Source organism: Triticum aestivum, chromosome 4B (assembly GCF_018294505.1).
Source record: "Triticum aestivum cultivar Chinese Spring chromosome 4B, IWGSC CS RefSeq v2.1, whole genome shotgun sequence".
NCBI lineage: Eukaryota > Viridiplantae > Streptophyta > Magnoliopsida > Poales > Poaceae > Triticum > Triticum aestivum.
Window position 1 is genome coordinate 310559143 of NC_057804.1, and position 10314 is coordinate 310569456.

The 10314-nt window shown below is 45.9% G+C and overlaps 1 protein-coding gene across 1 annotated transcript; it reads left to right on the top strand.

Moving 5' to 3' along the window:
* The first annotated feature begins 3250 nt into the window (after positions 1-3250).
* On the top strand, positions 3251-6469 carry LOC542785 (14-3-3-like protein GF14-D). Its single transcript, XM_044513734.1, has 5 exons — positions 3251-3790; positions 4470-4548; positions 4631-4753; positions 5900-6016; positions 6103-6469. The coding sequence occupies exons 1-5, from the start codon at positions 3372-3374 to the stop codon at positions 6163-6165; spliced, it is 801 nt and encodes a 266-aa protein (XP_044369669.1). The 5' UTR covers positions 3251-3371; the 3' UTR covers positions 6166-6469.
* The last annotated feature ends 3845 nt before the right edge of the window (positions 6470-10314 follow it).

Below are 10314 nucleotides of genomic sequence, written 5' to 3' on the forward strand. Positions count from 1 at the left end.
TAACCATCTACGTGGGAGTAGTTATGGGTATCCCGACGTCGTGGTATCAGCCGAAGCACTTCAGACGTCAGCGACGGAGCGGCGCGCGCCGAATTGGACTGGAACGCCACTAGGCTAGGTCTGCTTTCGGCCGCCCACGCAACGTGCAGGTGTGCTCAGGGCGATGGGCCCAGACCCCTGCGCGCTTAGGTTTAGACCGGCGTGCTGGCCTCTCTGTTTTGCCTAGGTGGGGCTGCGACGTGTTGATCTTCCGAGGCCGGGCATGACCCAGGAAAGTGTGTCCGGCCAAATGGGATCGAGCGTGTTGGGTTATGTGGTGCACCCCTGCAGGGAAGTTAATCTATTCGAATAGCCGTGATCTTCGGTAACAGGACGACTTGGAGTTGTACCTTGACCTTATGACAACTAGAACCGGATACTTAATAAAACACACCCTTCCAAGTGCCAGATACAACCGGTGGTCGCTCTACCTCAGGGAGATGAGGAGGGGATCGCCGGGTAGGATTATGCTATGAGATGTTGCTTGGAGATGTTACTTGGAGGACTTCGACCTACCCTCTTCTGCCTGTTGCAAGACAAAGGTGACCAGAAGCGTAGTCTTCGACAGGATTAGCTATCCCCCTCTTATTCTGGCATTCTGCAATTCAGTCCACTGATATGGCCTCCTTACACATATACCCATGCATATGTAGTGTAGTTCCTTGCTTGCGAGTACTTTGGATGAGTACTCACGGTTGCTTTTCTCCCCCTTTTCCCCTTTCCCTTCTACCTGGTTGTCGCAACCAGATGCTGGAGTCCAGGAGCCAGACGCCACCGTCGACGACGACCCCTACTACACCGGAGGCGCCTACTACTACGTGCAGCCCGCCGACGACGACCAGGAGTAGTTAGGAGGATCCCAGGCAGGAGGCCTGCGCCTCTTTCGATCTGTATCCCAGTTTGTGCTAGCCTTCTTAAGGCAAACTTGTTTAACTTATGTCTGTACTCAGATATTGTTGCTTCCGCTGACTCGTCTATGATCGAGCACTTGTATTCGAGCCCTCGAGGCCCCTGGCTTGTATTATGATGCTTGTATGACTTATTTTATTTGTAGAGTTGTGTTGTGATATCTTCCCGTGAGTCCCTGATCTTGATCGTACACATTTGCGTGCATGATTAGTGTACGATTGAATCGGGGGCGTCACACTTGTGCTCTGTTCCGACTGTTTGTTCAACTTCTGTTGTTGCTTGTGCTAATTTTTTTCCTGCATGCATCAGTTACTGCTTAGATGGCTCAGTTCACTTCCAGTTTTTACTCTGAATCATCCTATGCATATAAGGAATGTTGTTCAGTTGTTAGAATTCTGTTTGAAAAGCATGAGCGTTTGATGATCAGGCACAGGACCGGATGCCACAAACTCACTGCAATGATCATTTCGTTCTTCTATTATGATATACTCCGAAGTACTGCATATTTATGTGTTTTGTCAGTCCCCTGGAGGTCCTGCAGGCGGTGCTGGAGTTGCAGGAGGCGGTCGCGGTGTCCTGCGGGCTAAATTGCTAACTGAATGTCTTTGTCAGTCCCCTTTCGGTTATGGCTCATGAACTTAATTACAGCGTTCATCTTGTTTCTGATCTGTTAAGGTGTGCATGATTCATCGACTGCATGTTCTGTTTTTGCACCGTGGATCATGTAGGACGAATGTCATTCAGATACAGGATCAGCCTTACTGAAACTCTTTGATATTCTCGCATTTTCGGTTTTGACTGATGAACTCACCTCGGTTAAATTCTAGCTTATGACAGAAATGTTGGTAGCTGCGCTAAGCTTCAGGATTTTATCAGTACTTAGGATTGATCAACTACAGAACCTGACTAAAGTTACCTTTAATTGTGTCCCATCAAACAGTTTTGGAGAGTTGGTTGCTGGGCTAAGTTAGTTTCTGTTGGTTGCTAGGCAATTTCCTAGTTGTGTCTGATCAAGCAGTTTTCTAGAGTTGTGCAAATGCAACTTAATGTTGGTCAGGTTCTGTAGAATTATGCACTGATAAACTTGTCATCATACATGGTCTTTATTTATCGTGTTACCACTCTCGTTTAAATGCATTTGTTTTTGGAGACAAGGCAGTGAAAGGAGGTGCAGAGTAACATGTTTCAGATTACATGCATGTTAAGTACACAAGCCCTACTTTGCATTTTGCCCAGCGACGTTGCCTCTATACCATGTTTTAAACTGCTAATTCTGCTGTATATGCCCTTCCTAGGGTCATTAATTTGTGAATCACAGAATATGAGTAGTGTTGTATTCGAGCTCTGAATTTCGTACAGTAGAGCACACACACATGACACATGTACAAGTAGAGTAATTTGTACCGTCGTGCTCATCTCGGTCGCCGACGTGGCCGGCGTCGCCCTCATCGGAGTCATGTGGTGTACATATACTGGAAGTTGCGCGACCGGCGCGGGGACGACGTCGACGACGACGAGGACGAGGAGGGGCGAGGGCTCTTCGCCTGCCCGTGCATGTGCGCAAACACCTGTGGGGACTCGTCGGACGGGTCTGACGCGGGCGGCAGCGAGAAGAAACGCGGCAACGGTTCCGGGGGCGGAGGCGGCGGCGAGGACAGGGAGCTGGTGGCGATCGACAAGGGGTTCCGGATGGAGTTGGACGAGCTGTTGCGGTCGCCGGCGTACGTGCTGGGGAAGGGCGGGAAGGGGATCGTGTACAAGGTGGTGGTGGGCAACGGGACGACGCCGGTGGCCGTGCGGCGGCTGGGCGGCGGCACCGCGGCCCCGGAGCGGTACAAGGAGTTCGCGGCGGAGGCCGGCGCCGTCGGACGCGTGCGGCATGCCAACATGGTGCGGCTGCGCGCCTACTACTCGCGGCCAACGGTTTGCTCTGCTCTGAAGAACAGAACGGGTTGATAATTGGAAAAGGCAGGGGTTCTGTAAAACTGCGTGCGCTGACCGGTCCGGCCACTTGGCAGCCAATTGGTGAGTTGTGATTGGCCTGGGACTAAATCATCACATGAAGTGCAAGTTGAGGTATGGTTTGGTCAAATTTTGCAACTTTGAGACTAAATCATCACATTGGGTGCAAGTTAGGGTACCTGAGGTGATATTACCTCCTGCTGGAGATGCTCGTTGCTCACGCCCTCCCAGGCAGACCGCTCCGCGCGGGCGCTCCCCTTTGACCGCTACGTGGCTCTCCGCTCGCTGACACGCCCGCCCCGCCCCGCCCCGGGGACCTCCTCAAATCCCCATCGGCCCATCCCCACCCCTCTCCACCCCGCACCTCCCCACAAACGCGTATTGCCTCCTACGCCCCCGGATCCGCTGCTCCACCCCCCAACTCCGTTGCCACACGCCCTTGCACAAGCGAGCGAGCAACCATGTCGCCAGCAGAGCCGACGCGAGACGAGAGCGTCTACATGGCCAAGCTTGCGGAGCAGGCCGAGCGCTACGAGGAGATGGTGGAGTTCATGGAGCGCGTCGCGAAGGCCACCGGCGGGGCAGGGCCCGGGGAGGAGCTATCCGTCGAGGAGCGCAACCTGCTCTCTGTGGCTTACAAGAATGTCATCGGGGCCCGGCGCGCGTCCTGGAGGATCATCTCCTCCATCGAGCAGAAGGAGGAAGGTCGGGGCAACGACGCGCACGCCGCCACCATCCGCTCCTACCGCAGCAAGATCGAGGCCGAGCTCGCAAAGATCTGCGACGGCATCCTCGCCCTGCTTGATTCCCACCTCGTGCCATCCGCCGGAGCTGCCGAGTCCAAAGTCTTCTATCTCAAGATGAAGGGCGACTACCACAGGTAGCTGTCGCCTCCTTATTTGCGACACAGATATTTCAAATCCATGACGTCAAGATGTGATACTACTATTTTTTTATGCCGGCACCCTTCTTTTGATGGAAGGAAGACGTGATCTGTTTGTACGAAGTAACGGGATGTGATATGATATAGTTCTTTGATTTAGGACCGTTGATTTATTTTCAACAGTAGTTTAGAAATCTATGAGGCTTTGGTGCTGTGTAGGCCAGGATTTGAGTTGCGGCCTTTCTGTATGATTTATGGATATGTAGGTTTACTAATCTCTTGTATGAGATGATGCGGATGCGAGTTTAATTTCTGGTGGTCTGTTGGTAAAGTTAACTTGTGGTATTTGTATATGGATATCGTAGTTTATATTCTCAATGGTGATGGAAAGTAAAAAAAAAATGATTGTGATATTTGTTAGTGCTAGCGGAGGTAGTCGTTAGCTTATAATTTTCAAGGTGGTCATTCTATTGGTTTCAGTTTAATATTCCTTCCGTCCCAAAATTCTTGTCTTAGCTTCGTCTAGATCGGCGTATCTAGACGAAGCTAAGACAAGAATTTTGGGACGGAGGGAGTATGCGATTTGTATATGATCACACAATGCGGTGACTGGGAGACATGAGCTTCTGTTGCCCAGCGATCGACATCTGATTTCTCCTTTGTGATATTTATGCAGGTACCTTGCAGAGTTTAAGTCCGGTGGGGAGAGGAAGGAAGCCGCCGAGAGCACCATGAACGCGTACAAAGCTGCTCAGGTTACTGATAAGGCAATATTTATGTGTACATATAGATATGATCAGTCAATCCTTCGGGCTGAGTTCTGCGAATTGTTTGCAGGATATCGCCCTAGCAGATTTGGCTCCAACCCACCCCATCAGGCTTGGGCTTGCACTCAACTTTTCTGTGTTCTACTATGAGATCTTGAACTCCCCTGACCGCGCCTGCAACCTTGCAAAACAAGTTTGCTGCTTCTCCTTTCTTCTCCATTTGTTTCAGTTATCACGATTGTCAACCCAGTGTTTGATTCCAGTCGGTGTCAGTTGTCGTGATTATATCCATGGCCAACTCGGGCAATGTACTACCTCTTCTCTGATTTACTAGAGGCAGATTGCGCACTAACATGTTTGTGGATAGGTTCTGCGGCAACCCCCTTAGAAAATGAAGCTGCAGGAAATCAATCCACTTCTAGCATCTATGCTTGTGCGGGGAAAGTTGATAAAGCTTTCGTACAACTCGCACAATTTTTTCCAATTTGTTGTCATCATGGAAGTTACTATGCTAGGATTTTGTTCATTTTTTATGCTAACCTCTGAACTGCTCAATCTTACATGATGCAAGGAATACATACTAGCATGCTATTATGGAATTATATTTTGTGATGACCACTGAACTGCACTACCTGCATCCCCTGGCATATCTTGCAAGCACTCTTTAACATTGTCAATATAGTATTTGTGAAGAGTTGTTTGTCTGCTGGCAACATTTCTGTCCGTGCTTGTGCTGTATGCATATGTACTTCAAGTTATTAGTATTAGAAGTATGTCATCTTTAGGAAGTAGTGTTGAAGAACTTTCTTATAATTGCTGGTATTCTATATAGTCGATTATTTGATCATTTAAAAAAAATCTGTGCTGTCTACTTTGCATTAAATACTTTAGTCCCTCATAGTCTGCTGAATTATATCTTGATGTTTTAGGTAAAGTGATTTATCCCTATATCTACCATGATATTGAGTGAACTGTGAAACTTCTAGTGGTTTCTCAGTGTGCATGTAGACTAAGATTCACATGGCCTGTCAGAAACATAGATTTAAAATACATAAAATTATACTTGTCCATGTAATTAGTCTCTCATGCTCTGCTGAATTACATTTTGATGTTGTAGGTAAAGTGATTTATCCCAATGTCTACCATGATAGTGTGAACCGCGAAGGTTGTAGTGGTTTCTCAATAAGAATGTAGACTAAGAATCACATGGCCTGTCAGAAATATATAGACTTAAAATGTGTTAATTGTACTTGTCCATGTAATTTAATACTGTTTCAGTTCTGCTTTTGTTATGCCTGTGATATGAATTTGCTCAAGCGAACTTTCCTGGATATTACAGGCCTTTGATGAGGCTATATCAGAGCTGGACAGCTTAGGCGAGGAATCCTACAAGGACAGCACTTTAATCATGCAGCTCCTGCGTGACAATTTGACTCTATGGACATCCGACACCAATGTGAGTTTCCTCAGATCTGTTTTAACAGTTTACCTTTCTGTCTTCATGTTTCTCATGCTATCTAGTGTTTTTATCCAACTTCGCAGGAGGATGACGTTGATGAGATTAAGGAAGCCCCAGCTCCAAAAGAATCTGGAGACGGACAGTGAGGTGAATGAAAACAACAGTCTGTGCATTGTTGGGGGCAATGGAAGTCGGTCTTGGTTCTAGTGCTCATACTGTTGTCATCACTACCTCTGTTTAATTATGCACTTAAGAAGTTTCTGGGCTATGTTTTTCTGGTGCTGATAAATGCTGGCTGGATTCGTGTTTTCTTTTTAAATCTCGCCACAAGCAAAAGACCTGCTCTTTTTCACCATTAGAATGTTTGCTATATCTACCATGTTTGGCGAGACTTGATGCAACTAGTACTATTTTGCTGAAATTGAGGTATCATGTTCATGTTTGGCTGAACTACATTATGACAAGACGGTTTGCGCAAAGATGTTCATTTGCGCGTGCTAGCTGTGGCATGGACTCGAACGATTGAGAAGAATGTCATGGTTCACCTGATTGATGCTTTTCTTGGTACTGTTTTCGTTGCAACTAGAAGCAAAGGCGCGCTTTGCTGCGCCGTTCCTACCATTCTTGGCATTGTCATGGTGATCGATATGGCAAATAATCCGATGCGCTGCAAGAATTTCTATCTAGTCACCTTCGAATTTCTATCTAGTCACCTTCCTGAAGAATGTAACGTGAACTAAATGAGGAATGAAATACAAAGTTTTTTTTAGCATAATAACTTTATTCATCAAATGATAGCCAGGTTGTTTACAAAAAGGTGAAGAATAAAGTCAGGGATGTTTGTTTCCCACACTTCAGACTTTCTAATGCTAATACAATGTTTTGCTAAAGCATCTGCTACCGAGTTCGCCTTTCTGCTACCGTGATCAATGGATATATGAGCAAATTCCATTGTCATTAGAGTTCGCCTTTCTGCTACCGTGATCAATGGATATATGAGCAAATTCCATTGTCATTAGGAAGCACTCTGCTGTTTCCATATAAGCATAAGGGTCAGATATTGCCTCCAATGCACTTGTGCTGTCAGATTCAATTGCCAGCTTTGTGCAGCCCAAATTTGCAGCTAAATTCAGTCCACACCGGATAGCTATCATCTCTGCTTCTTCTATGGTGGACATATGGGGTATCAACTGAGTTGCCGCGCCTAAGAATTGTCCTTAATCATTACGGGCTATGACACCGCATGAACCCGAGAAATTGTTCGCAAGAAAGGATGCATCAACATTTATTTTTACCACTCCCACTTCCGGTTTCTTTCATACGTGATTCCTCTTCCGAGCAGTTTGGTTTGGAGTATTTGCTCGTACAAAATTTGTAGCTAGAACCCGGATTGACATTGCTGCTTGTTCTGTCGACATGACAGTTTCCCCTTTCGTATAAAGTCTCCTCTGCAACCAAATAAAACACATGGCCACCAGTAGGGATGTTATGCACCGTTGAATGTACCTGGAACAGGAAGTTTAGATTAATCGAGCCAGACAGACCGCCTTATCTATCTTGGTCGATAACCCCAACTCCTTCCAGATTGCATATGCTCGAGAACATGTAAACAGGAAATGCTGAATGTCCTCCATTCCAGTACTGCATAGAGGACATTGCGGAACTAAAGGTACATGTCTACTGGCCAACACCCCATAACAAGGCAGAACTCCCTTCAAAACTTTCGGGCCAAAATGTTTTACTCTACCCGGTAGCCGTAGCTTCCATAGATATTTCCATATACCATTTGCATTAGCACTACCTTGGCTGTTCCGATTGAAGTGGCGTCCGAACTGATGCTCAAATTCGATATAGTATGCCGACCGCACTGAAAAGGTTCCGGGCCTTGTATGGTGCCAAGCTACAAAGTCTTCCACTGCTTCCACATTAACAGGAAATTTGCAGTATTCTATGTGCATCGATAGGCGAGAGTACATTCCGAATAAGATCCTCATCCCAGTGACCCGTATGGGGATCAATTATCTCCTCTACTTTTGTTAACATGATGCCACCTCTAGGTGTAATTAGCTTCCTGATTGCACTTGAGGGTATCCATGGATCTTCCCACAAATTGATATGTGAACCGGAGCCTACACGCTAGATATAACCCCTCTTAAAAATTTGAATTCCTGCTACAATATTGTGCCAAGTAAACGAAGCTCCTTCCTTTGGACTAACTTTCAAGATATCTCCATTGGGGTAATATTTTGCACTCAAAACTCGTGCACACAATGAATTAGGGTTTTGGAGTAGTCACCAACACTGCTTTGCTAACATAGCAAGATTAAAGCTGTGAAGGTCTCTAAACCCCATGCCACCCCTTTTCTTGGTACACACATTTTCCACCACGTAAATCAATGCATTTTTCTCTTGTCATCTCCATCTCCCCACCAAAAACCCGAAATTTCATCGGTAATTGATTTACAGTTTCCTTTTGGCAACTTGAACACGGACATAGCATATGATGGGATTGCTAGCGCTACTGCTTTTATCAGGATCTCTTTACCTTTATGGAGAGGATCTTTCCTTTCCAACCCTTTAACCTCTTACATACTCTGTCCACTAGGTGTTGGAAACAGTCACTCCGATCAACACCAACCATTGTTGGTAGGCCGAGATATTTGTCTGACAAAGCTTCAGTTAAGATATCCAACGTAGCACAAACATTTTCCCTGTCATTAACACTAGTATTAAGGCTGAAGAAGATACTAGATTTTGAGGTACTTACACGTTGGCCTGAACTTGCACAATACGTGTCAAGAATCCTCTTCAAAGTGGTTGCATTCTGATTTGTCGCCTTCATTAGGATCAAACAATCATCTGCAAACAAAAGGTGTGAAATAGATGGGGCATTTCTAGATACTTTTACCCCTTCCAAACCACCCGTTTCTTCCTCAAAAGACAGCATACTGGAGAGTCCTTCAGAATAGATCAAAAACAAGTACAGGTATAAAGGGTCTCCCTGTCTAAGCCCCCGAGCTGGTATGAATTCCTCTGTTTCAGTATCATTAAATCTGATTCTGTAACTCATCGAAGAGACGCACTCCTTGATGAGCTCAATCCACTGTGTGTGAAATCCCATCCTTGTCATCATTGTTTGCAAAAAGACCCATTCTACTCGGTCATATGCTTCTAGCATATCCAACTTAAATGCACATATTCCATTGGCTCCATGGGTTTTCTTCTTTATTGCATGAAAACATTCGTACCTGATACAAATGCACTCTGAGTTGGGGAGATTACATCATGCAAGATTTTCTTCAATCTATAGCTAGCATTTTCAAGATGATTTTATAAACCACATTACATAAACTGATGGGCCTAAACTGGGTTATCATCTCAGGGCTATCAATCTTAGGGATCAACACCACATTTCTGGAGTTCCACCCATCTAGGATCTTTTTGTTATTGATTGCATCAAGCACTTCCTTAGTAAGCTCCTCACCTATAATGTGCCAAAAGCGCTTAAAAATATCGCATGAAGACCATTTGGCCCGGGGCCTTCATGTCGCCTATTTGGAACAATGCTTTTTTCACTTCCTCCTTGGTGTAAGGAGCTACCAACAGGGTATTCATTTGCGCCGTAACCACAGGTTTCACCGTGGACAGTAAGCCATCATCAATTATCCCCGCGTCAGTGTTAAAAAGACTTTGGAAATAATCAATAATCATGGGCTTGAGGTTATCATTACCCTCAACCCAAGTATTATTATTATTTTTCAATCTCATATTTTTAAATTACGGCGTCTACGTGCCGAGGCAAACTGATTAAAAAACCTTGTATTGCGATCGCCACAACGTAACCAATTTGCATGACCGCGTTGTGCCCAATAGATCTCCTCCTGCTCCAGGAGATTATCAATCGACATCGTGAGATCTTGCTATTTTGCCTTTATCTCTGCATCATATGGCTGTTTCATAAGCATCTCAAGCTCCTGTTGAGTTGATCGCAGTCTGTACCGCGGCCCCTTTAGGACCTTTCGGTCCCACACATGAAGCTCTTTGTGAACGACGTTTAGATTCTCCTTGGCTGTAGGGCAAAGGCCTTGAGTAACAGCCTTCAGCAAAGCCATTTTAACAATCTCTTCAACTGCTTCTTCGGCTAGCCATCGCGCCTCAAACTTGCGGCTGGCACTATGGCGCGCCGCTACCACTCCGGCCAAGTACCCAGTGTCTAGGCAAATCAGTCTGTGATCTGACTTGTCCATCTCTAGATTACTCAATCCACATAACCGATGCATCTCCATCCACTCTGC

Excerpts from the sequence above, each read along its gene's own strand:
- LOC542785 (XM_044513734.1), top strand. The coding sequence starts at position 3,372 with ATGTCGCCAGCAGAGCCGACGCGAGACGAGAGCGTCTACATGGCCAAG. Across the intron at positions 3,791-4,469 it reads ATGAAGGGCGACTACCACAG|GTACCTTGCAGAGTTTAAGT; the intron begins GTAGCTGTCGCC and ends ATATTTATGCAG. Across the intron at positions 4,754-5,899 it reads CCTGCAACCTTGCAAAACAA|GCCTTTGATGAGGCTATATC; the intron begins GTTTGCTGCTTC and ends TGGATATTACAG.